The sequence below is a fragment of the Bos mutus genome, chromosome 3 (assembly GCF_027580195.1).
Source record: "Bos mutus isolate GX-2022 chromosome 3, NWIPB_WYAK_1.1, whole genome shotgun sequence".
NCBI classification, from domain to species: Eukaryota; Metazoa; Chordata; class Mammalia; order Artiodactyla; family Bovidae; genus Bos; species Bos mutus.
The window spans coordinates 55,239,080-55,266,143 of NC_091619.1; the positions used below are offsets into that span (position 1 = coordinate 55,239,080).

At 37.3% G+C, this 27,064-nt stretch overlaps 1 protein-coding gene across 1 annotated transcript in view; it reads right to left on the bottom strand.

Moving 5' to 3' along the window:
- The window catches only part of LOC102270735 (calcium-activated chloride channel regulator 1), a 32,669-nt gene extending 15,150 nt beyond the window's left edge, over positions 1 to 17,519 (bottom strand). The window contains exons 1-7 of the mRNA XM_005888428.2: positions 17,172 to 17,519; positions 15,638 to 15,778; positions 15,294 to 15,441; positions 14,426 to 14,534; positions 10,735 to 10,912; positions 4,373 to 4,600; positions 3,049 to 3,273 (exon numbers count right to left, since the gene is read on the bottom strand). Coding sequence (XP_005888490.2) covers positions 3,049 to 3,273; positions 4,373 to 4,600; positions 10,735 to 10,912; positions 14,426 to 14,534; positions 15,294 to 15,441; positions 15,638 to 15,778; positions 17,172 to 17,330 — 1,188 coding nt within the window. The 5' untranslated portion in view covers positions 17,331 to 17,519. The remainder of the gene's footprint in view (positions 1 to 3,048; positions 3,274 to 4,372; positions 4,601 to 10,734; positions 10,913 to 14,425; positions 14,535 to 15,293; positions 15,442 to 15,637; positions 15,779 to 17,171) is intronic.
- Positions 17,520 to 27,064: the final 9,545 nt, after the last annotated feature.

The following is a 27,064-nucleotide window of genomic DNA, read 5'->3' on the forward strand; positions in this document are numbered from 1 at the left end:
GAGTGTCCCTTGGACTGCAAGGAGATCAAATTAGTCAATGCTAAAGGGAATCAACCCTGAATATTCACTGGAAGGACTGATGCTGAAGCTGAAGCTCCAGTACTTTGGCCATCTGGTGTGAAGAGCCAACTCATTGGAAAACACTTTGATGCTGGGAAAAATTGAAGGCAAAAGGAGAAGGGGGTGGCAGAGGATGAGATGGTTAGATAGCACCACTGACTCATGGACATGAATTTGAGCAAACTTTGGGAGATAATAGAGGAAAGAGGAGCCTGGTGTGCTGCAGTCCATGTGGTCACAAAGAGTTGGATACGACTTAGTGACTGAACAAGAACAACAAGTATTACTTCTCATATTCCATTAATTGAGAAAACTGAGATTTTTTTGAGTTGAGTAACTCACCCAAGGTCATTTAGCTAGGGAATAATAGAATTACAGTCCCAGGTTTGTCTGGATCTGGAACTTGTGTATTTTCTTAAACCTATATGCTTTACAGAAAATAAACATCATGAGGAAATCTAGGAGTTTGCATTAACTAGTGGCCCAGATGAGAGTAATAATCTCTACTTTTTAGCTGAGGCAGTGAGAGGATCAGGGAAGGGAAACAATTTTCTGTTTTTTTGACTGAAGGAATATAAATAGGCTTAAACAGAGGCTATCTTAGGTTGGAAGAGATTCAGATGAGTACTGGAGGCAGTTTAATATAATGCTCAAAAAGTTGCTCACAACTTTTGATTTCACAATTTTTATTTCAATAAACTTCTACCTATGTGTTGTGAGTTTCATACTATACTTGAGCAACTATCTCTATTTTTGTGATTTTAAATGTCAATTTAATTGGATGAACTGGGGTTTTCTTTATCCATAATATAAAAATATTAGTAATCTCCCTCTTCTAAAATCCCTTTAACAGCATTATTTTATCCTCATAGAAATTTGGACTTTGGAATGATCAAGAAATGAAGACTTTCTCAATAAAATCATGATGATTATGTTTACATAGAATTTTTCTTCCCTTTAACCACTCCTCAGTGCAATGCAGTACCTTAGGAGTAAGAACAATAGGCAATAGAATGTCTTTAAAAATTATTTAAATGAGAGTTCAAGATGACAGAGTAGAAGGATGTGTGCTCATCTCCTCCTGTGAGAAAACCAAAATCTCAACTAGTTGTTGAACAGCCATCAACAGGAAGATGCTGGAACCCACCAAAAAAAGATACCCAACATCCCCCCTTGGCATAAGCCCTCTTGGAGGTCACCATTAACCCTAGGGCCTGTAGACCCCAAGGCTGGGTTGCCTCAGGCCAAACAACTAACAGAGAGGGAGCACAACTCTACCCATCAGCAGATAATTGGGTTGAAATTTATTGAGCAAGGCCGTGCCCACCAGTGCAAGACCCAGTTTTTCCCACTGCCAGTCCCTCCCATCAGGAAGCTTACACAAGCCTCTTAGCCTCCTCCATCAGAACGCAAGACAGAAGAAGCAATAAGAACCACAACCCCACAGCTAGAACAAAAGCCACATTACAGAAAGTTAGTCAGGATGACAAAGCAAAAGGTTATATCCCAGATGAGGGGACAAGATAAAACCCCAGAAAAATACTAAATGTTGTGGAGATAGGCAACCTCCCAGAAAAATAATTCAGAATAATGAAAGTGAAGATGATCCAGGATCTCGGGAACAATGGTGAAGATGCAAAAAATGTTTACCAAAGACCTATAAGAACTAAAGAACAAACAGAGATGAATAATACACTATAAGGAGTCAGTAGCAGAATAACTGAGGCAGGAGAACGGATAAATGACCTGGAGGACAGAATGGTGGAAATCACTCCCATAGAACAGAATATATAAAAAAGAATGAAAAAAAAGAAGATAGCCTAAGAGACCCCTGGGATAGCATTAAACACACCAACATTCACATTTTGAGGGTCCCAGAAGTAGAAGAGAGAGAGGAAGGACCTGAGAAAATATTTGAAGAGATAATAACTGAAACTTCCCTAACATGAGAATGGAAATAGTCAACCAAGTCCAGAAAGCACAGAGAGTCCCAGGCAGGATAAACCCAAGGAGGAACACACTGAAACACATAGTAATCAAACTGACAAAAATTAAAAACAAGGTAGAATATTTAAAACAACAAGGAAAAATGACCAATAACATACAAGAGAACTCCCATCAGGTTATCAGCTGATTTCTCAATAGTAACTCTACAAACCAGAAGGGAATGACATGATATATTTAAAGTGATGAAAGGGAAGAATCTACATCCAAGAATATTCTACATAACAAGGCTCTCATTCAGATTTGATGGAGAAAACAAAAGCTTTCCAGATAAGCAAAAGTTGAGAATATTCAGTGCCACCAAACCAGCTTTACAACAAATGCTAAAGGAACTTGTAGGCAGAAAACAAGACAAGGAAAAGACCTACAAAAAATAAACCCAAAATAATTAAGAAAATGGTAATAGGACCATATGAAAGTGAAAGTGAAAGTTGCCCAGTCGTGTCCGACTCTTTGCAACCCCATGGACTATACAGTCCGTGGAATTCTCTAGGCCAGAATACTGGAGTGGGTAGCCTTTCCCTTCTCCAGGGAATCTTCCCAACCCAGAGATCCAACCCAGGTCTCCTGCACTGCAGGCGGACTCTTTACCAGCTGAGCCACAAGGGAAGCCCGTACATATCCATAATTACCTTAAATGTAAATGGATTAAATGCATCAACTAAAAGATGTAGACTGGCTGGGCAGATAAAAACATGTGCATGTAGGTACTTCCACAGCACATCACTCTGCTTGACCCCCCCAAACTGTATGTAATTACTTTATATTGTTAGTTTAATCATGTCCCGATTATGGCCTGCAATTATAATTATCTTTTATTTTTTGTCTGGCTATTGATTGTGTAAACAGATAAATGTCTTTTACTATTGAAAAAAAATTATTTAAATGAGAGACCTCTATGCTCATGACCCTTGTAAGAGAGCTGGACAATATTAAAAGTAATAATAAATGCAAATGATACTTATAAAAGCATTTTTATTTTACCTGAAATCCTGCTTTGAGCCCCCTACAAATTGAAGTTCCACCATTAGCTTCTTGAGGCAGATTTGCAGTGATATTTTCATAAACATTATCATCAGTTATTTTTGTTAGATTATTTCGGATTTCAGCAACACTGTCAAATGTAACCATCCCAACCAAGGATCCCTTTTCAATAATTTGAATCAAGAATAATTCTGCTGCTTGATTCATTCGAAAGAGACGGTCTTCCTGTAAGAAAAGAAAGTGAAAATGAAGTCGCTCAGTTGTGTCTGACTCTTTGCGACCCCGTGGACTGTAGCCTACCAGGCTCTTCCCTCCATGGGATTCTCCAGGCAAGAATACTGGAGTGGGTTGCCATTTCCTTCTCCAGGGGATCTTCCCAACCCAGGGATCGAACCTGGGTCTCCTGCATTGCATTGCAGGCAGGTGCTTTAACCTCTGAGCCACCAGGGAAGCCCCTATTTGTTTTAATATCCCTGACAAATTCTTATAATTTAAACTAAAGGGATTAAATAATTCCAGTAATCACTGAATCAATTATTGTGGCATGTCTGAACAATCCCGGAGTTTCCTCCAATCTTGACAGACTGGTGAAAACAAAGTTCATGGCCAGAGAGCATGGTAATAATTGATTACTGTATTTTAGCATTTAACTTCATTATATTAAAAAGAAATATTAAAGAAAAACTTAAAAAGTCAGTCATGTCATACTTGGGAAAGCCCTGAAAATGTATACTGTCTTCTTTAACAATAAGGAAATAATTTAAAATGCACACAAAAATGTTTGTTGCAGTGTAATTTTTGATAAGTTGAAAATCATCAAAATGTCCATTAATGACATTTGTTATTTGACTAAATTATAGTTTGTGCATATGATACAATCATTAAAATATGTCTCATGGAATAATTTTTTCCCCTGGGGAGTGTTTAAGGTATAGTAAGTAAAAAATCATATTATGAAATATTATGTAAGATAATCACAGTTTTGAGAAGGAAATACAAGTGCATACACAGAAACAAAGTATTATGCTCAGTGGTGGAATCATGAGTGATTTTCATTTTTTCTTTTTGTTCAGTTATATTATTTCTTGTTTGTTAGAACTAAAAGTTAAAAGAATAAATGTCATCCATAATCCAATAACCTTAATATAAAAATTACTTTTATTTTAGTATTTTATCTTCTAGTGCTTGTCCATACAAAATCATTGATTAAAATTTATTAGAATAATAAATTTTAGTTAGCTTAGTAAAACTAAACCTAAGATTAAATTATACATCTATTAGCTTAAATATCTAATTTAAAAGAGCTAAAAAAAAAAAATCTTACTGAAGACATGCTTCCAGATTTATCAAGTACCAAACAAACTACTCGCTGTTTGGACTTGAGCAATGAAAATGTAGGTTGAGTCGGTGGATTCATTTCTGTCATGGGAGATGTATTTTGAAAGTCAGTAGAGTTCATGATTACATCCCATGTGCTTTTGCCATTGCACATTTTGTTTTGTAGGTTTGGAGCTTCCACATTGTGTGTTTTTTCTGTACAAAATTCAGTCACCTGGAAAAAAATCAATTGAAAGACAATTATACAGTAACTGATGCATTACGTCCCTTTCCAAATATACAGCTGGCTGTGTTATACATCCTTCACAGATTTTATCTCCTGCTAATTAACAATTATTTCATAATCTAACATTCTCACATCTGTTTTGCATACTTTAGTGGAGAAAAAGCAAAGTAAAATCATATGCGCTGGAAAATTATTTGGTAATTTTTTTAGTTATGGGTGTCTGACTCTTTGTGACCCCATGGACTATAGCCTGCCAGAATCCTCTGTCCATGGAATTCTCCAGGCAAGAATACTGGAATGGGTAGCCATTCCCTTCTCCAGGGAATCTTTCTGACTCAGAGATCGAACCCAGGTCTTCTGCATTGCAGGCATATTCTTCACCATCTGAGTTACCAGGGAAGTCCTTGGGGGATGATGGTGGCTTACATCATCTTAACTGCTTAAGTTAACTTCTTACTTTCCCTTGTAGACTCTTGGGGAATTCAAGCTTTGAAATAAGTTTAATGGAAAAAGGGGTAGGATTTGTAGTAATTTCTAGCTGACCCCTAAGAGTAGGCTAAAGAAAATAGCCTTCTTTAATTGCCTAAGTATTTGCTATCTCTTTATAATTTATTGGAAAACTTGAAAACAAATATGTAACATTGTTACATTGTTACTCTGAATGTTACTGGCTCTGTGAACTCAGAAATAAATAATACTCCTGAAAAAGTAATGACAATGTGGGAAGAAAGAAAAGAAATGTGATGCCTCCTTAGGAAGCATCACTACGAACAAAGCTAGTGGAGGTGATAGAATTGCAGTTGAGCTGTTTCAAATCCTAAAAGATGATGCTGTGAAAAGTGCTGCATGCAATATGCCAGCAAATTTGGAAAACTCAACAGTGGCCACAGGACTGGAAAAAGTCAGTTTTCATTCCAATCCCAAAGAAAGGCAATGCCAAAGAATGCTCAAACTACTGCACAATTGCACTCGTCTCCCACGCTAGTAAAGTAATGCTGAAAATTCTCCAAGCCAGGCTTCAGCAGTACGTGAACCGTGAACTTCAGATGTTCAAGCTGGTTTTAGAAAAGGCAGAGGAACCAGAGATCAAATTGCCAACATCCGCTGGATCATGGAAAAAGCAAGAGAGTTCCAGAAAAACATCTATTTCTGCTTTATTGACTATGTCAAAGCCTTTGACTGTGTGGATCACAATAAACTGTGGAAAATTCTGAAAGAGATGGGAATACCAGACCACCTGACCTGCCTCCTGAGAAATCTGTATGCAGATCAAGAAGCAACAGGTAGAACTGGACATGGAACAACAGACTGGTTCCAAATCGGGAAAGGAGTATGTCAAAGCTGTATATTGTCACCCTGCTTAATTATATGCAAAGTACATCATGAGAAACGCTGGGTTGGATGAGACACAAGCTAGAATCAAGATTGCTAGGAGAAATATCAATAACCTCAGATATGCAGATTGACTCCACCCTGATGGCAGAAAGTGAAGAAGAACTAAAGAGCCTCTTGATGAAAATGAAAGAGGAGAGTGAAAAAGCTGGCTTAAAACTCAACATTGAAAAAACTAAGATCATGGCATCTGTTCCCATCACTTCATGGCAAATAGATGGGGAAACAGTGAAAAGAATGGCTGACTTTTTTGGGGGGAGCTCCAAAATCGCTACAGATGGTGATTGCAGCCATGAAATTAAAAGACACTAACTCCTTGGACCAACCTAGACAGCATATTAAAAAGCAGAGACATTACTTTGCTGACAAAGGTCTGTCTAGTCAAAGCTATGGTTTTTCCAGTAGTTATGTATGTATGTGATAGCTGGACTATCAGAAAGCTGAGCGCCGAAGAATTGATGCTTTTGAATTGTGGTGTTGGAGAAGGCTCTTGAGAGTCTCTTGGACTGCAAGGAGATCCAACCTATCCATCCTAAAGGAAATCAGTCCTGAATATTCATTGGAAGGACTGATGCTGAAGCAGAAACTTCAATACTTTGGCCACCTAATGTAAAGAACTGACTCATTTGAAAAGACCCTGTTGCTGGGAAAGATTGGAGGCGGGAGGAGAAGGGGATGACAGAGGATGCGATGGTTGGATGGCATCACAGACTTGATGGACATGAGTTTGAGTAAGCTCCGGGAGTTGGTGATGGACAGGGAAGCCTGGTGTGCTGCAGTGCATTGGGTCACAAAGAGTCGTACACGACTGAGCCACTGAACTGAACTGAACTGGTGAGTCATGTCCAGTAATTCTGCCAAATGATGTTCCATTACTATGCTGCTGCTGCTGCTAAGTCGCTTCAGTCGTGTCCAACTCTGCGCGACCCCATAGACGGCAGCCCACCAGGCTCCCCCGTCCCTGGGATTCTCCAGGGAAGAACACTGGAGTGGGTTGCCATTTCCTTCTCCAATGCATGCAAGTGAAAAGTGAAAGTGAAGTTGCTCAGTCATGTCAGACTCTTAGGGACCCCATGGACTGCAGCCCACCAGGCTCCTCCATCCATGGGATTTTCCAGGCAAGAGTACTGGAGTGGGGTGCCATTGCCTTCTCCGTCCATTACTATAGAACCTATTAAAATCCTCCAAGTTTTGAAAATTTAACAAGTTGGAGAAACACTGGATAAACTAGTATAGCATTAGGAGAGAATTTGTCTTACAGTAAAGCCTCAGCTTTGTGTCATTTTATTTTTTTTAAATGCCCTCATATAAATCTCTGGCTATAAATTCAGGTTTAGAACTAAATTATTAAACCTGCATAACTTTTATTCAAGTTGTAAGAGTTTCTTTTCCTTCTCTTATGTTTCTGACTGATATTTCTTAGAAGGGGATATATTGGATGGAAGAAAAGTATAGTTTTCAGTCAAAGCAGTGATTTACAATCATCTTGATGTTATGAAATGCATATGAAACATGACTCCTTTTACTACTGTCACTGCCTTAATTTGTGACCTTCAGGTCTCTTGTCTGCCTGTTTTCATGTCCTTCCAATTGGTCTGCCTACCTCCACTATCTCACTCCCTTTTATTTTTCACAGACAGAAGAATTGTCCTGAAGGAATTAGCTGGTTACATTACAAGCCTGAGGTTGATAAAATAAAAATCTGAACACCTTAGGTTTGTAGCTTCCAATTTTGTGTTTCAGTCTCATTCCATGTTTCTTCCTTACCGTGTATATTTTGCTTATAGGACACTGAACTTTCTCCTGTTCTTTAGAGTATGCCAGAAGCTTTTATAAGGTTCTCACTAATACAAATGGAAAAAGAGAACAGGAAATTTGTGCAAATTATAGAAAGGTGCCCCTTTCTCAAGTTCTTTTTATTTCTATCCAGTAGTCATGTATGGATGTGAGAGTTGGACCATACAGAAGGCTGCTGCTGCTGCTAAGTCGCTTCAGTTGTGTCTGACTCTGTGCGACCCCATAGACGGCAGTCCACCAGGCTCTGCCATCCCTGGGATTCTCCAGGCAAGAACACTGGAGTGGGTTGCCATTTCCTTCTCCAATGCATGAAAGTGAAAAGTGAAAGTGAAGTCGCTCAGTCGTGTCCGACCCTCAGTGACCCCATGGACTGCAGCCTTCCAGGCTCCTCTGTCCATGGGATTTTCCAGGCAAGAATACTGGAGTGGGGTGCCATTATAGACAGCATATTAAAAAGTAGAGCCATTACTTTGCCAACAAAGGTCCATCTAGTCAAGGCTATGGTTTTTCCAGTAGTCATGTATGGATGTGAGAGTTGGACTATAAAGAAGGCTGAGTGCCAAAGAATTGATGCTTTTGAACTGTGGTGTTGGAGAACATTCTTGAGAGTCACTTGGACAGCAAGGAGATTAAAGTGGTCAATCCTAAAGGAAACCAACCCTGAATATTCATTGGAAGGACTGATGCTGATGCTGATGCTGAAGCACCAGTACTTTGGCCACCTGATACGAAGGACTGACTCACTGAAAAAGACCCTGATGCTGGGAAAGATTGAAGGCAGGAGGTGAAGGGGGCAACAGCAGATGAGATGGTTGGATGGCATCATTGAGTCAATGAACATGAGTTTGAGCAAAATCTGGGAGGTGGTGAAGGACAGGGAAGCCTGGCGTGCTGCAGTTCATGGGGTTGCAAAGAGTTGGGCACATCTTAGTGACTGAACAACAACAATAACTTTAAAATTGTTCTAATAAACATTAAAATTTTAGTGACCATGCTGCAGATAATTTGGGCAGTGCTCAACTTGTGCAGTCATGTGTGGCATCGTTGTATTTTTCCATCTTTGTTTTTGTAAACCTGTTTCTTTGCCTAGAATACACTTCCTCTTCCTGCTTTAGCAAGTTCATACTAATTTTTTTTCCAAATCCCAACTCAAAGCTCATTTCTTTTAGAATCTGTTTTCTGACCTCTAGTTTGAGACATTTTCTGTACTCCCACAATACTTGGTTTCTATTTCTTCCTACTTTGTATTCTTATTTATTTTTCTTATATCTACCAGCCTCACTAAATTGAGTTCCTCAAAAACAGTTCTTTTTAATTATTTGTGTATTTTTTCTGCTCCTAATACAGTGCTGGACATGAAGTGGAAATAATGAAGTTTAAAGGAAGAAAATCATGGACTTGAATATTCATTATTTCAGAGCGTATTTCTCCTGGGTCTGAGCTTATGCCTTGGGTACAGTCATACAATGTATTTAGTCTATGTGATAATAATTAGAAGGTATGTATTTAGTCTATGTTATAATAATTAGAAGGTAGTGTTATGCACAAGATATTATAGTTAAAGTACAGTATTTATCTCTGAGCCATATCTTATATAAATTGCCCTCCATATTTCAGCTACATGATTTTCCTTCTTCATTATTGTTTATTTTATGATAGGCAGCATCAGTTATCTCTTAATAGGCAGATGCTTTCAGAATTTATAATTTGGTACAGACAGTATATGTTCCAATTATCTTCTTGTGTCACATGATCTAATATCTATTTGGATGCTGAATTCTTTGGCTACCTTTGTGGATCTACTTGCAGCAGGTTAAAGTGAGATTTCTAGACTCATGCTTCAGATATTCCCAGGAGGGAGCTTTATTAGGCTGGAAAACAATTTTTACTTAAAAATCTTACTGGATTCATTTAGGAGTTTTAGAAGAATTTATCAAGTCTATATTTTTACTCAAGTCTTTCATTATTAATGCCCTAGACTTCAAAGCAATTTTAAAGCTTACTGGAAATGATAGGCTTTTACAAACCTCTACCCATAAAGTCTATGTTACTAGTAATTTGGTACATGAAAATTTGCTTCTTTTAATTGTTAGTTTACTATCTAGAGATAGTATTCTTTATTTTGATTTGATGTTTTTGAAAACTTTCATATGTTTCATATTTAAAAGTCTATTTTTAATGTTTGGAAACTTTCATTGAGTTAACTATAATATGCTTACATTAATTAAGCTGAATTTATCCAGGGAAAGAGACAATTTCCTATTATCCAAATATTTTGTAATTTTAAAAAATTAAAAAAATTAAGTTTACTTTGTACTCACCTTGTGCTAAGCACTGTTGTCATACTTTATTTATATTAGCTCTTATAAAACTAACAACAATAATACTGTAAAGTATTTTTAAATTCCCATTTAAAAAACTAGAGAATGAAATTTCAGATTAAGCAGTTTGTTGTTCTGTAGAGACAGAGCCATTTATGTGTTCACAATATCATTTTGCCAAGTATAGTGTGCTTTAGTATGAACGTAATGGAAAGCAGAGACTGTCAGTACTTTCTGAAGCTACAGAATGATTTGCTTTGGAAACGTAGTATGAATAACACTTAAAGGAAATAATTAAGGTTGTAGTTCTAGACAATACAGAAGTCAAATGAGGGAAGGGATGCTATAAGAAATTCTGTGATACCAATGAGGAGGGTACAGTTTTACCTCTGAAGAAAAAAAGACAGGTTAGTAATAAAGTATGGGATAATTTCCAGATATATTCTGACAGGACTGGTGACACAAGACTGGATAAAATGACTGTTAGTTAACTGTCTTAGTAATTTTCCTTACTTCTATTGGTATGTATAATTTCACAGTAGAAAATTCAGCTTCCCTAATTAATTTTTTCCAAAGGCTTCCTTTGTAAGACTAGAAAAAGGAGGTACTTACAGAATGGAGACTTTGCATAAACATGATGGACTCCCTTGCAGTCTGGGATTTTTCTGGGATGAATGTACATTTTGCCTCATACAGCCCTGTCTGTGAGTCACGTCTGCATGGCCTTGTTATACAGCTGCCTCCCTGGCATTTGACAATCACATTAGTACCAGTAATATGAGTTGAACATCTATGGTGAAAGAATTAGATTACATTTATATATGAAGGCCAGAGAAATTATAAATAGATATTAACATCCTAAAATCATTCCCTCAGTGATAATTGCTATGGACCATGTACCAAATTCCATTTTGACAAAAGTAGGCACAGTGTCATACCCCTACTCACCATCAACTTCAATAAGAACAATGATGTTAATTCATATGTATTAATATTCACTGTTCATTAAAGTGATCAACATATCTATTAGCTCCTTGTGACTTTGAGCTAAAGATGATAATTCCTCACAGGGATGTTGTGAACATTAATTGAGTTAAAAGATACAGAGGAGTTGCTTCCCAGTGGGGAGGGGAGAGTCAACATTATGCTTAAAACCCTCTTTCCTACTCATGGTACACGTATACATATATACTTGCACACATGTGTGTGTGTGTGTATAAAGAGCCTCTTGATGAAATTGAAAGAGGAGAGTGAAAAAAGTTGGCTTAAAGCTCAACATTCAGAAAACTAAGATCATGGCATCTGGTCCCATCACTCCATGGCAAGTAGATGGGGAAACAATGGAAACAGTAAGAGACTTTATTTCTTTGGGGTCCAAAATCACTGCAGATGGTGACTGCAGCCATGAAATTAAAAGACGCTTACTCCTTGGAAGAAAAGCTATGACCAACCTAGAGAACATATTCAAAAGCAGAGGTATTTCTTTGCTGACAAAGGTCCATCTAATCAAAGCTATGGTTTTTCCAGTAGTCATGTATGGATGTGAGAGTTGGACTATAAAGAAAGCTGAGCTCTGAAGAGTTGATGCTTTTGAACTGTGGTGTTGGAGAAGACTCTTGAGAGTCCCTTGGACTGTAAGGAGATCAAACCAGTTAATCCTAAAGGAAATCAGTCCTGAATATTCATTGGAAGGACTGATGCTGAAGCTGAAACTCCTATACTTTGGCCACCTGATGCGAAGAACTGATTCATTTGAAAAGACCCTGATGCTGGGAAAGATTGAAGGTGGGAGGAGACGGGGACAACAGAGGATGAGATGGTTGGATGGCATCACCGACTTGATGGACATGAGTTTGAGTAAGCTCTGGGAGTTGGTGATGGACAGGGAATTCTGGCGTGATGCCGTCCATGGGGTTGCGAAGAGTCGGACACAACCCATCTGAACTGATATTGCTGTATGTGTTGTGCTGTGCTTAGTCGTTCAGTTGTGTCTGACTCTTTGCAACCCTGTGGCCTGTAGCCCTCCAGGCTCTTCTGTCCATGAGATTCTCCAGGCAAGACTACTGGAGTGGGTTGCCATACCCTCCTCCAAGGGGTCTTCCCAACCCAGGGATTGAACCCTGTCTCCCGCATTGCAGGCAGATTCTTTACTATCTGAGCCACCAGGTAAGCCCAGGAATATTGGAGTGGGTAGCCTATCCCTTTTCCAGGGGGTCTTTCTGATCCAGGAATCGAACCAGAGTCTTATGCATTACAGGCAGATTCTTTACCAGCTGAGCTACCAGAGAAGCCCATATTGCTAAATAGATGTATACATATATACATAGATGTATATATCATACATAAAAAACCATGTGTGGTTTTTGTGTTTACATTTTACATTTTATTGAGCTAGACTGAATTAAGAAATAAAAATAAACCCTGTATAGAAATGCTTGTGTGTTCAAACCTTTTGGTCTTTATAAGTAAGAGAATTGTCAAATCCCTGGCAGAGAATGAGGTGGAGTAGGGTATGGGTAAAAGATTCTGAAGAGTTCTTGTTTATTTGCAGGATTTATCCCATTCTGTGTTAATATTAAACTTCATTCCATTAATCCATTTAAATAAATTTATTTGTATTTCAAGGATTAAAAGAAATAATTAGTCATATTTTCCCAGAAGGTTTGCTCTAGAGTAAGCCTGAAAATTAAACTTACACTGCCTCCAACAAAGTGCCTGGCTCACAGTAGGAACTCAGTGTTATTTTCAATACTTGTTTTTACTATATATCTTTATGACTGATAAGGAACCTGATTTATTTTTCATTAACTTTTAAAAAGTAGTTGTTTGATAGATTCTTTGTTTAATTTTTACTTTATGCCATGTACAAGGCTAGGAGATTAAAAAAATCAGTCCTCAAGGATCTTAAAGTCTAGTGGAGAAAATAAAATGATACAGAAAATTATTGCCCACTGTGAGAGAAGTACCCTCAAGGATTAAATGGCAACCCACTCCAGTATTCTTGCCTAGAAAATTCCATGGACAGAGGAGCCTGGTGGACTGCAGTCCATGGAGTCACAAAGAGACACGAATGAGTGCCTGAGCGCACACACACACACACACACACACACACACGCAGGTGAGAGCAGCCCGTGCATGTTGCTTTGGGAACAGCCTCAAGGATATCACAAATGGAGGGAGAGGAAAGACACTTGGGGGAAAGCATTTAATTTGAGACTGGAAGGACTAACAAGCATTATCTGAATACGGGAGGTGGTGCTGGGAGGGGTTGTTGCATGAGAAGAGGAGAGAGTGTTTCCTGGGTTGAAACCCTAGTCTCTGTGAAAGATTCTAGCAGCTTAGTAGACATAAAGCGAACAATACAAAGGCATTTTTCTACCACACCTCTTTTCTCTAATATGTTTTTTTATTCCAAAGCAGTTTTAATTACACTAATTTCTGTTGTTCTTTAATACTCATTAACTATTCCATGTATTTGATAGTTTTAATTTAAATATCTCATCTATTCATAAATAAGAGCTAAGTCTACCTATTCTTTAAAAAATCAAAAATTTCACTTATTTTTAAGAAAAGTACTTCTTTTCTTTAAGCTCAAGATTAAATGAAAAATAGAATATACTTAACATGAGACTCTAACAGTTTAAATGATTTCAGTGAAACAGATTGACCTTAAAAAGCTTTGAACCACATGGAATAAAAGATTGGGTAGGAACTTGAGCTCTAATTCTCAGATATCTTAAGGTTTAGATTACAACCTTTTTCTTTCTCTCTCCTCTGCTGCTGCTGCTGCTAAGTCGCTTCAGTCATGTCCGACTCTGTGTGACCCCACAGATGGCAGCCCACCAGGCCCCGCCATCCCTGGGATTCTCCAGGCAAGAACACTGGAGAGGGTTGCCATTTCCTCCTCCAATGCATGAAAGTGAAAAGTGAAAGTGAAGTCGCTCAGTCGTGTCCGACTCTTAGCGACCCCATGGACTGCAGCCTACCAGGCTCCTCTGTCCATGGGATTTTCCAGGCAAGAGTACTGGAGTGGGTTGCCATTGCCTTCTCCAACTCTTTCCTCTGAGAACAACATATTTTTAATACAACCCCATGAATATTGAAATTATTCCCAAATTTTGATTGATCGTGCTTCCAAAATGTAATACTCAGAAATTGTTAGATATATAATGGGGCAGGTTGAATATTGCAGTTGAGTGTGTGAGCACTCAACCACAGAGATAGTCTTTGTTTGCTTAGTATAGAAAATTAAAAATTCATAAGTGAAAACATTTGAAAACAGATTTATTCAATAGAATGATACCTTGTTGCTTCAATAGTGTTCCTTCTGGAGATATAGAATGGCTGGTCCCCGTTATACTCATCAAATATTCCCCATCGGAGATGGGCCCACTCATGGACAAATGCTCTGCCTATGAGAGAATATTGCCGCTTTAAAATTTATGTTTACAACAGAAGTATCCCTGCTTTTTGAAAATTCATTATACACCACTTCATTTTTATGAAAGACCCACCTCAGTACCTGTTTTCACTAACAGAAAGAAATTTGAAGAGGATTTTGCTTTTATGAAAAAAGGTGAAAAGCAAAGGTAGCATTAGGCATTTGTTTTGCAGCCAACTGTTTTACGGACAGCACACACCCAGAGCAGGAAAAGTGGCAGCACCAAGCTCCTTCCCTAGCAACTGTGCTTGGCATCAAGCCTCATAGATTTGAAATGTGTCTGTGAGCAATCTGTGATTCATCTCAACATATTTTGTGTATCTGTTAGCAAGATGTGTCCTAAGGTAATTGCTTCTTGTACATCATTCTGACTTATGATAGAAACACTTCTTTTGAATAGTGAGGGAAACTTGTATATAAATAGGGTTTCCTTATATTTTAAGTCTCCCTTCTCCACATCATCAATCTAACTGAGTCAAGGAAATCTAGAAATTGACAACTTTCATTAGACCAAAGAAGTTAAATCAGTTAGTATCAGTAAATGGCTAACTTTATTATTAAACACACGTACAAAAAGAAATGTAGTTAGGTTGAACATAACTAGTAACTTTCTGAACAAAAATATTAATACTTATTTTTTCCTTTAAAAATTAAAAAAATACCATCAATCACAGTGTTATATTTGTTTCCAGTGAAAATAAAAACAGAAGTATGAAATAAATATCCTTACCTCGGGACCCATAGATAGGCAAATTATTAGTCAGCAAGAAGTTTGGAGTAAAATGTATATATTGTCCTTTTTCTCCACATCTTCCATATTGAAGTGTATAGGGATCATCTCCATGTTTTAGGTAAGGATTAGCAACTATGACTTCTGCCTAAAAGGCAGAATAAACAAACCAAAACAGATCTCATGAGCAATAGAAACAAGGAAATTTTCATCTAAATTTAGAACATTAATATTACTAAATTAAATACTAAAGTAGTCATTAATAATTACTCAAAATTATGAGCATTAATTTCTAAAAATCACAGCAAGAAGAAACAATTTAGGAGCTAGATAAAATACCCTACCTGGTCATATGATTCTTGTTTTGGCATTAAGTACTCAGATTTTGACTTCCACGTCATTGGAATTAAAATGCTTACATTCCTGAAATAAACTCTTCGTTTGGTGGCATGAAACAGGTAAGTAGAAGCTTCAGTTACCATTTCCTGACAAAATTAAAAGTACCTTGTAGTGGCAGTTTCACAATGAAATGAATGTGAAAGTGTACAAACAAGCAAGAAGAAGCTGATCTAAGCCCATCTCCCCAAATATTTTAGCAAAGACTAACTGAAAAGTAGGTTACATTTTACCATATCTATCTAGTCTGTAAACTCTCATTTTTATATACCTAGAAATCAGTTCTTTAATTTTTACCTGTCCAGGTCTGCATTCAACATGAGTTGGAGCAGGGAGTGAGGGTGCTAGGTGAGATATAAAGGTGATTAAGACTGGGAGTCTGTTAGCAAGTTGCTTCTTGAATTGGACAGAGGTGCTTAAAACTGGGCTGGGAGTTAAAAGTTTGGTTGATTTTATGCTGTTGTTAATTGAAAAAACAATTTGCTAGATTTGGTTTGAGTTATCTTCTCATATGGAATGTGTTCATAAAAAGCAAAGTTTTACTAGGCAATAATTTTCTAAGAATACGTAAGTCATTGGCTTCAAGTTCTAGTTTTGCTACTTAATGTATGACGTACAAATCACTTAACTCCTCTCAATTTATACAACAAGGGTAATTAATAATCTGTATTGTGTGGGCTTTCCAGGTACTGCTGGTGGTAACCTGTGTGCCAATGCAGGAGACATAAGGGACGTGGGTTTGATCCCTGGGTTGGGAAGATCCCCTGGAGGAGGTCCTGGCAACCCACTCCAGTGTTCTTGCCTGGAGAATCCCGTGGACAGAAGAGCCTGGTGGGCTACAGTCTATGGGGTCACAAAAAGTCAGACACAACTGAAATGAGTGAGCATGCATGCATGCATTGTTGACCACCTTATAGGGATATTGAGATACAAAGAAAATAGTATATATTAAGAGTACTATATATAGAATATTGTACTGATTAGCCCAAAGAAAATTAGGAAATGAGTCAACCTTAAAAATATATTTTCTTTGTGATCAGATACCTAAGAATTTCAAAATTTTCAGAGCTAAACAAATATGAAAACTGAAAAAATTGAAAAAATGTATAAGATAATGAACCTCAAGGGCTTTAAATAAGGTTAGTTTTTTAAACATTATAAAAGTAACTTCATAAAGTTTCAAAATTATTCTCTAGTAGCTTGAAGATCTTTCTTTTAGCTTAATGAGTTGAAAATATTAGTAGTTTGGCCTTTTAATAATTCATTAAGGGAGTGACTAAAGCTATTAATATATGATACATAATACTTAAACTAAGCAGATATTAACCTTGACAGTTTAGATATATGCTAAATAAATGATGAATATTATCAAAGGAATTTTGGAAAATTATAACTCTATGTGAATGTGCGTATCTGCCTAGGCAACATGAGTTGAAATACTTAACAAAATAAAGATAAGTGGATAATAAGCTTTTCTCTTACCTTTATGTTTTGAATGAGTTTTTCATCTTCTGGCACACTAGGGTTAATTGCAATGACAATGCCATCATATCCATTGTTAATCAAATTTACCATTGAACTTTTCATTCCAGGCAGGAGGTGCAAAGTTAGGAACAGAATGACAGTCAGACGAGGCATCATTTTTGCGCATGTTACAATAAACCTATTGGAAATGTAAGGAGAGTATTTATGTATCTGTATAAGTCAGAGATTTGACTATAGCCCCAAATTTGCATAAAAGTATTACAAAATATCTTGATGAACTTCCTTATTCTAAAGAATTCTTCAATTGTTAAGTAGTAACAGGGATTATACTGGACATTTATTGCACTTTCTAAGACAACTAAGGTGTTGAATACTCAATGAACTGAGGAATTCTTTTAGATTATGTGGTTAGTCATCATCCTCATCATGGTGGTCATTCATTGTCTTCATTGTTATCATCATCAAATAGTTTTAGATATTTTACAGTCCTGTGATCTGTGGTCTGTGAAAAGCTGAGGAACTGAAATGCAAAGCACCAGGAAATAGCAGATGAATAAGTCATGTTTAAAAAACAAAGCAAAGATGAATAAAGGAACTAGAGCAGGAGTGGCAGTGAATTATCAAAATCCTAATTCACTGCCACTCCTACTCTAATTCTTTTATTTATTTTTGTTTTGGTTTCTAAACAAGACTTTTTCATCTGTTATTTCCTGTTGCTTTGCGTTTCAGTTCCTCATGCTTTCACAGAGCACTTTTCTGCAAACAGAACCCAGGACTGTAAAATATCTATTTTATGATGGGAGTCATATAAGCACAGTGGTTGCAGACAGCTATGTGTCAAGAGGGAAGTGGGTTTTTCCCCCTGCTTTCTGTGATGACTACTTGGATATTTCAGTTTTCAAATAGCACTGAATGCTTTAAATCCTTGTATAACTTGGACAGTTAATATGCTTCAATTATATTTCTTTTTTGGATTGAACACAAATCTTCCAATATTCTGTTAGCTTGAAATAGTTGTATACATAGCATTGTGAGCTGGCTTTAGAGTCAGATGAATCTAAACCTGACCCTTGCCTTGGTCATTTAACAGTCATGTGATTCTTTTTAAAAATTGAGGTAAAGGAACTTCCCTGGTGGTCCAGTGGTTAAGATCCACCTTCAATGCAGGGACACAAGTTAGATCCCTTGTCAGGTAACTAAGATCCCACATGCCACAGAACAGCTAAGTCTGCATGCTGCAACTACTGAAGCTCGTGTGCTCTGGAGCCTGTGCCACAGCTGGAGAGTCTGTGCAGTAACAAAAAGATCCCGCATGCCACAACTGAGACCTGATGCAGCCAATTAAATAGGCAGATTAAAAAATTGAGATTTAGTTGGTGTAAAGTATTTGGGCTTCCCTTGTGGCTCAGCTAGTAAAGAATCTGCCCACAATGCAGGAGACCTGGATTCGATCCCTGGGTTGGGAAGATCCCCTGGAGAAGGGAAAGGCTACCCACTCCAGTATTTGGGCCTGGAGAATTCCAAGTCCATGGGGTCGCAAAGAGTTGGACACGACTAAGCAACTTTCACTTACTTGCTCACTTACTGGTGTAAAATATAAGTTTCAGGTGCACAACAAAATGATTCACAGTTTTTAAAGATTATATTATACTTATAAAATATTGGCTATATTCCCTGTGTTGTGCAATATACTTGTAGCTTATTTTATACATTTTGTAGTTTGTAGCTCTTAGTCCCCTACCATTATCTTGCCTGACCCTGCTTCCTTCTTTCCACCAGTGACCACTAGTTCTGTACATCTGTGAGTCTGTTTCTTTTTTGTTGTATTTGCTAGTTTGTTGTATTCTTTATGTTTTACTTATAAATGAAACCATACATCATTTGTCTTTCTCTGTCTGGCTTATTTCACTTAGCATAATGCCCTGTTGGTCTGTCCATGCTGTCACAAATGGCAAGATTTCATTTTTTCTTTTATGGCTGAGTAATAGTCCATTATATGTATACCACATCTTTATCTATTCATCTGTTCATGGGCCTTTAAATTGCTCCTGTATCTTGGCTATTGTAAATAATGCAATAATGAACATAGGGATGCATACGTCTTTTCTATCTCATGGTTTTCCTTTCTTTGAATAAATACCTAGGACTGGAATTGTTAGATCATGTGGTAGTTCTTTTTTTTTTTTTTTAACTTTTGAGGAATCTCTATACTGTTTTCCATAGTGGCCAATCAGTGTTCTTCCTGCTTTTTAAAGAGTACAGAAATGAGTAAAACACAGGCACTGCCTTTAAAGAACTTGCAAATTTGAGATTTGAACTCAGGTCATCCACTTTCAGAATCTATGTTTTTAAAGTGTATGTAACATACATAACTTCTCAAAGGATGAATCAGTGAGTATCAGCCTAGAAAATTACTTTGAAAGCAGTTTCTTTTTGTTTCTATTGCAGACTAGTACTTGAAGTATAAGAGTAAAAAGAACGGGGACTGCTATGAATATTGCTATAAATCAATTTAACTTTTATCTTTTTTTCAATTTTAGGTTGAATAATGGAATTTTCAAAAGACTTTTGCCATGAAAACTTAGAATTAAGTACAAGTCTTTCAGAATTTATTCACTTTTTGATTATTTTAAGGACAGAAAACCTTTCAATAAGCAATTCTTAAACTGTATTTGAAATTGAAATGGTCAACAGAGGTAAAAAATCATATTGTCATAAAAATTCCAAAAACTTAATCTCTAAGTTTCTTTTGATGATCTTTATTAAAACTTATTTCTTTATTCTTTCCCTGTTGCCTCTTCTCCTGAAAGATATTTGTCTGGATGCCCCAGAAGTGTTGAGATAATAGCAGATTATTTTTTATATATACTACCTTTCAAAGAGTTACATAAAATGAATTAAAAGCAAATGCTAGATATGAACAAGGAAATGTTAAGAGTTCTCCTATGGGTGTGTTGCACCGATTCAGAGGTGTTATGAACCGCACCCACTCATGCTACTGTCCGATCATACTTAGATGTCACAGTTAATTCCTGTAGAGATTATACTGGATTTTACCAACTGTTACATAAACTTTAAACTGATGAATACAGTGAATTGTTAGCTTAGTCTCCTTGTAGATGCTGCCTTAAAATTTTATTGGCCCTTCCTTTTTCTTTGTTTGTTTTATACCATCACTTCTGGAATGTTATTTTATTTGCCACCAACATTCATGCTATGCGTTCATGACTATTCTCTTCATTATTTTATTTTACAAATCTGTTCATTCATTCATTTATTCAACAAACTTAGTGGACACTTGCCATGTATCAGGCATTCTGCTAGTGTATTAAGCTATAATCATTATCTTCTTCAAGGTGCTTCCAATCTACTTGGCATCCTGGACACTAGAAATTATCTTGATTGATTTTCTCTTGTTCTTCCTACATTGTTGAGCATTATTTCAATTTAGAGACTCTGATCATTATGCAATTTATTACTGTGATTTTTGAACTTAACACTATCTCAGCCAAGTGTTAACTACTGTACTACATTGCTGTAGAATACTCTGTAAGTTTCTTCAATGTCCACTTACCCTTTCCCCCCTGCTGATAGAATTTCAATTTTGTCCAGGTGTTTTCAACTTTCATGTGACTTGAATGAAGGCCATCCCCATCTCTAGCAAGGATAATTCTAGGTTGATCAGAGCCCATGGTCTTCAAAGTGTGGTTTGCAGACCTCTAAAGGTCTCCAAGACTCTTTCAGAGGATCTAAAAGGCCAAAAACTATTTTGATGATTATACTAAGAAGTTACAGTATTTGTGTTTTTTAAATTTAAATTTGTTGACATTTGATGATGATGCAAAAGTTGCAGAGGATAATACTGCTAAAACCTTAGCACAAATAAGGAAAACCACTTGGACAAAAGGTATAAGCTGAACTAGTCACATTTGTCATAAGTGCCATGTTTTACTTGAAAGAATTATTTATAGACTATGGTTATTTAGACATAGATATTTGGCAAATATTTTCTCAAAAATATCATGTAAGAGAAGACAACTATTTGTTGACCATGATAAAATTTGAGCTTTTAAAAATTAGAATTTGGAAATATTGTAAACTTGATAAAGATTTTTCTCATAAGGTTGGTAGTAGGTGGTATCAATTGATGTGAGTTTTTGCTATTGTATAATGAAATGTGTCAACATTTAGAAGATTTGCATAACTCAATGAATCAGTATTTTCCAAATCATCAATGCGTGATATTAGAAAATTACACAAGTGTAAATATCCATTCAAAATATAATATACATAAAGAGCTATTTAACAGAATATCAATTTACTTGATTTGTGATGTTTTCTAAATCAGTGGATGTTTAAAAACTATTTCTAAAATTTCAATAAAATCAGAATCACTTAATTTAAATACCAATTAACAAATATTTGATTTTATTAGTGTCTTTTCATTAAAATACTCAAGAAACCCTGTTAATAAACAGTAAACTGTTTCTTAGAAGCTATAATTGGCTTGCATTTTAATCATTCATCCCTTAATACCCAGGAAAGAATTTTTTGTTGATGTTATGTTTGCTAAACAAACTTATGGGTGATGTGAGAAATAGTTTAAAAAACTTGAAAGAAGAGGTAGACCAAGGGAGGGATACAGTATTAGATTAACTCTTCTTAGTTATCTATCAGGAATCAATATTTGCTACTTCTCTGAAATAACTCATTTTGGTAGTTTGATATATGTTCACATACACACATAGATATATACACTAAAACATTATTGGCATAATGGGTTAGGAAGACAATTTATAGTATAGCAAAATAAATATTTTGAAAATTAAACATTTTGTAATTTATTACGATTAAACTTCTATTGGAGAAAGAAATTTAGTAAAGTAGCAACTTGGGAGTGTTTTTTGAAGTAGGCTGTAGTCACACACTAGTAAAGTAATGCTCAAAATTCTCCAAGCCAGGCTTCAGCAATATGTGAACCATGAACTTCAGATGTTCAAGCTGGTTTTAGAAAAGGCAGAGGAACCAGAGATCAAATTGCCAACATCCGCTGGATCATGGAAAAAGCAAGAGAGTTCCAGAAAAACATCTATTTCTGCTTTATTGACTATGTCAAAGCCTTTGACTGTGTGGATCACAATAAACTGTGGAAAATTCTGAAAGAGATGGGAATACCAGACCACCTGATCTGCCTCTTGAGAAACCTGTATGCAGGTCAGGAAGCAACAGTTAGAACTGGACATGGAACAACAGACTTGTTCCAAATAGGAAAAGGAGTACGTCAAGGCTGTATATTGTCACCCTGCTTATTTAACTTCTATGCAGAGTACATTATGAGAAACGCTGGGCTGGAAGAAGCACAAGCTGGAATCAAGATTGCTGGGAGAAATATCAATAACCTCAGATATGCAAATGACACCACCCTTATGGCAGAAAGTGAAGAGGAACTAAAAAGCCTCCTGATTAAAGTGAAAGAGGAGAGTGAAAAAGTAGGCTTAAAGCTCAACATTCAGAAAACAAAGATCATGGCATCTGTTCCCATCACTTCATGGGAAATAGATGGGGAAACAGTGGAAACAGTGTCAGACTTTATTTTTTTGGGCTCCAAAATCACTGCAGATGGTGACTGCAGCCATGAAATTACAAGACGCTTACTCCTTGCAAGAAAAGTTATGACCAACCTAGAGAGCATACTCAAAAGCAGAGACATTACTTTGCCAACAAAGGTCCGTTTAGTCAAGGCTATGGTTTTTCCTGTGGTCATGTATGGATGTGAGAGTTGGACTGTGAAGAAGGCTGAGCGCCGAAGAATTGATGCTTTTGAACTGTGGTGTTGGAGAAGACTCTTGAGAGTCCCTTGGACTGCAGGGAGATCCAACTAGTCCATTCTGAAGGAGATCAGCCCTGGGATTTCTTTGGAAGGAATGATGCTAAAGCTGAAACTCCAGTACTTTGGCCACCTCATGCGAAAAGTTGACTCATGGGAAAAGACTCTGATGCTGTGAGGGATTGGGGGCAGGAGGAGAAGGGGATGACAGAGAATGAGATGGCTGGATGGCATCACTGACTCGATGGACGTGAGTCTGAGTGAACTCCAGGAGTTGGTGATGGACAGGGAGGCCTGGCATGCTGTGATTCATGGGGTCGCAAAGAGTCGGACACTACTGAGCAACTGAACTGAACTGAACTGATAGGCAGCCAGGAGACCAGAGTTTGAGGTTTATATATGCTACTAATTTACTTTGTACAAACTGTGTCAACTTGTATAACCTCTAGCTCCTCATTTATAACATAAATTTATATCTATCTTTAAGAATTCCCATGGAAATTACATGGGATTGTATATACTATTTGTGTATACAAAAGAAAGTGAAAGTGAAAATTGCTCGGTTGTGTCCAACTCTTTGTGACCCCATGGGCTATACAGTTCATGGAATTCTCCAGGCCCGAATATTGGAGTGGGTAGCCTTTCCCTTCTCCAGGGATCTTCCCAATCTAGGGATTGAACCCCGGTCTCCCGCATTGCAGGCAGATTCTTTACCAGCTGAGCCAAAAGGGAAGCCTGTATATACAAAATACTATTCAAATAGAAAGTGTTATTATTTAGAATATTAAATAGGATGTTCAGTACCACAAGTCTACCCTGTACAATAAAGCTAAGAAGTCAGGTGTGGACCTTGGTCTATGAAGAGAACTCACTACTGGGAAGTCATATGACTTATTTTTGAAATGTTACTGATACATTCATGCCGGAAGTAACACATTTTCTGTTATCTACTCCAGTAATGCACATGCTAAACAGATCTTTTACCTAACGTTAAGGTCCAAAGTCTCCAACCATAAAACAAAATGTTCTTTGTGTAAATACTAATTGTTCTATATAGAGATAAAATCTGCAGGAGAAGTCTTTCTTGTGGTGGGCTTTAACTAGCTGAGCTAACTGGCTGGGCTCATGCTCTTGCCATTTTTTTCCCGCTGATAGTTTGGAAGTTATATGCTGTATTTCTATTTGTTTACTGTTTCCCCTAAAAATTTTAATATGCATATTTGTCTTAACAAAGTTCAAAGTTAATCAAATTATCTTTTCTTTTCAGATTAAACAAGGACCTCAGTAAACTTGAATTCCAATCCTTCTTTCTCATTTATATTATCCTTCTCATATATCTTAATTCCACATATTTATTTATTTAGTTTAAATTTATTTATTTAGGCCGTCTTTATTGCTGTGCAGGGACTTTCTCTAACTCGGGGAGCATGGACTACTCTCTAGTTGCCTTCCTCAGACTTCTCATTGTGGTGGCTTCTCTTGTTGTGGAGCACAAGATCTAGGGCACGTGAGCTTTGGTAGTTGCTGCTCATGGGCTATAGAGCTCAGGCTCAGTAGCTGTGGCACACAGGCTTAGTTGTATTGCTTTGAGTATGAAAATTTAAATTATCTCTTCCAATCCATGAGTATGGAATATTTTTCCATTTATTTGTGTCTTCTTCAATTTCATCAATGTCTTATAGTTTTCAGTCTACTGTTGTTTTATAGTAAGTCTTGAAATCAGACAATGTGAGTCCCCAACTTTGTTCTTCCTTTAAAGAAAAAAAAAATTTTTTTTATTCTTGTTTCTTTCGATTTCCAAGTTTTAGAATTTTCTTCTCACTTTCTACCAAAAAACCTAGTGAGATCTTGTTAAACTTATAGATAAGTTTTGAGAAAATTTTCATCTTAACAATATTGAGTCTTCTGGTACATAAATATAATTTATTGCTCAATTTTATTTAGGTCATCTAACTTCTCTCAGTATATTTTGTAGTTTGCAGTGTACACGTTTTTTTTTTACAATTATTGTCATATTATCTCTATAAAGTGCATGTGCTTCGTCATTCAGTCATGTCCAACACTTTGTGACCCTTGGACTATAGCAGGTGAGGTTCCTCTGTCCATCGGATTCTCCAGTCAAGAAAACTGGAGTGGGTTGCCATTTTCTTCCTCCAGGCTATTGTTATAAATGGCACTTAAATTTTTTTCAGATGTTGTGCTAGTATATAGAAGTAAACAAGGAGAGACAAGAAGGCCTTCTTCAATGAACAATGCAAAGAAATAGAGGAAACCAACAGAAAGGGAAACACAAGATCTCTTCAAGAAAATTAGAGTTATCAAAGGAATATTTCAGGCAAAGATGTGCACAGTAAAGGACAGAAGTGGTAAAGACCTAATAGAAGCGAAGAGATCAAGAAGAGATGGAAAGAATACACTGAAGAACTGTACAAAATAGATCTTAATGACCCAGATTACCATGATGGTGTGATCACTCACTTAGAGCCAGACATTCTGGAGTGTGAAGTCAAGTGGGCCTTAGGAAGCACTGCTGCCAATAAAGCTAGTGGAGAGATGGAATTCCAGCAGAGCTATTTAAAATCCTAAAAGATGATGCTATTAAAGTGCTGCATTCAATGTGTCAGCAAATATGGAAAACCCAGCAGTGGCCACAGGACTGGAAAAGGTCAATCTTCATCCCAGTTCTCAAGAAGGGCAGTACTAAAAAATGTTCAAACTACCAGACAATTGCACTCATCTCCCATGCTAGTAAGATTATACTCAAAATTCTCCAAGCTAGGCTTCAGCAGTACATGAACCAAGAGCTTCCAAATGTTCAAGTTGTTTTTAGAAAGTGCAGAGGAACCAGATTTCAAGTTGCCAGCATTCGCTCGATCATAGAGAAAGCAAGGGCATTCCAGAAAAACATCTACCTCTGCTTCATTGACTATGCTAAAGCCTTTCAGTGTGTGGATAACAACAAACTGTGGAAAACTCTTAAAAAGATGGGGACACCAGACCATCTTACCTGTCTCCTGAGAAACCTGTGTGTGGGTCAAACAGCATCAGTTAGAACCTTATGTGGAACAACTGACTGGTTCAAAATTGAGGAAGGGGTATGACAAGGCTATTTATTGTCACCCTGTTTATTTAACTTATATGCAGAGCACATCATGTGAAATGCCAGGCTGGATGAATTACAAGTTAGAATCAAGATCTGGGAGAAATATCAACAGCCTCAGATATGCAGATGATACCACGCTAATGACAGAAAGCCAATGGGAACTGAAGAGCCTCTTGATGAGGCTGAAAGAAGAGAGTGAAAAAGCTGGCTTAAAACTCAGTATTAACAAACTAAGATCATGACATCTGGTCCCATTCAGTTCAGTTCAGTCGCTCAGTTGTGTCCGACTCTTTGCGACCTCATGAATCGCAGCACGCCAGGCCTCCCTGTCCATCACCAACTCCCGGAGTTCACTCAGACTCACGTCCATCGAGTCAGTGATGCCATCCAGCCATCTCATCCTCTGTCATCCCCTTCTCCGCCTGCCCCCAATCCTTCCCAACATCAGAGTCTTTTCCAATGAGTCAACTTTTCGCATGAGGTGGCCAAAGTACTGGAGTTTCAGCTTTAGCATCATTCCTTCCAAAGAAATCCCAGGGCTGATCTCCTTCAGAATGGACTAGTTGGATCTCCTTGCAGTCCAAGGGACTCTCAAGAGTCTTCTCCAAGACCACAGTCCAAAAGCATCAATTCTTCAGCGCTCAGCCTTCTTCACAGTCCAACTCTCATATCCATACATGACCACAGGAAAAACCATAGCCTTGACTAGATGGACCTTTGTTGGCAAAGTAATGTTAGGGAGGCTTATGTCAGATGTAAGAGGGAAATACATTTGGAAGCTAGATTCATTATGAAGAGTGGAGAGTTGTATGCAAAAGAGAATTCTCTCTTCTGCCTGAGAGTGGTAGAGACAGTCAGGGATGGCAGTAGAGGTGGCGTTTTAAAAGAGAAACATGTTCAGGACAGAAGAGGGAGCCTGAAGGTGGTAGAATTAGAAATGAGGACACCACTTTCTGAAGA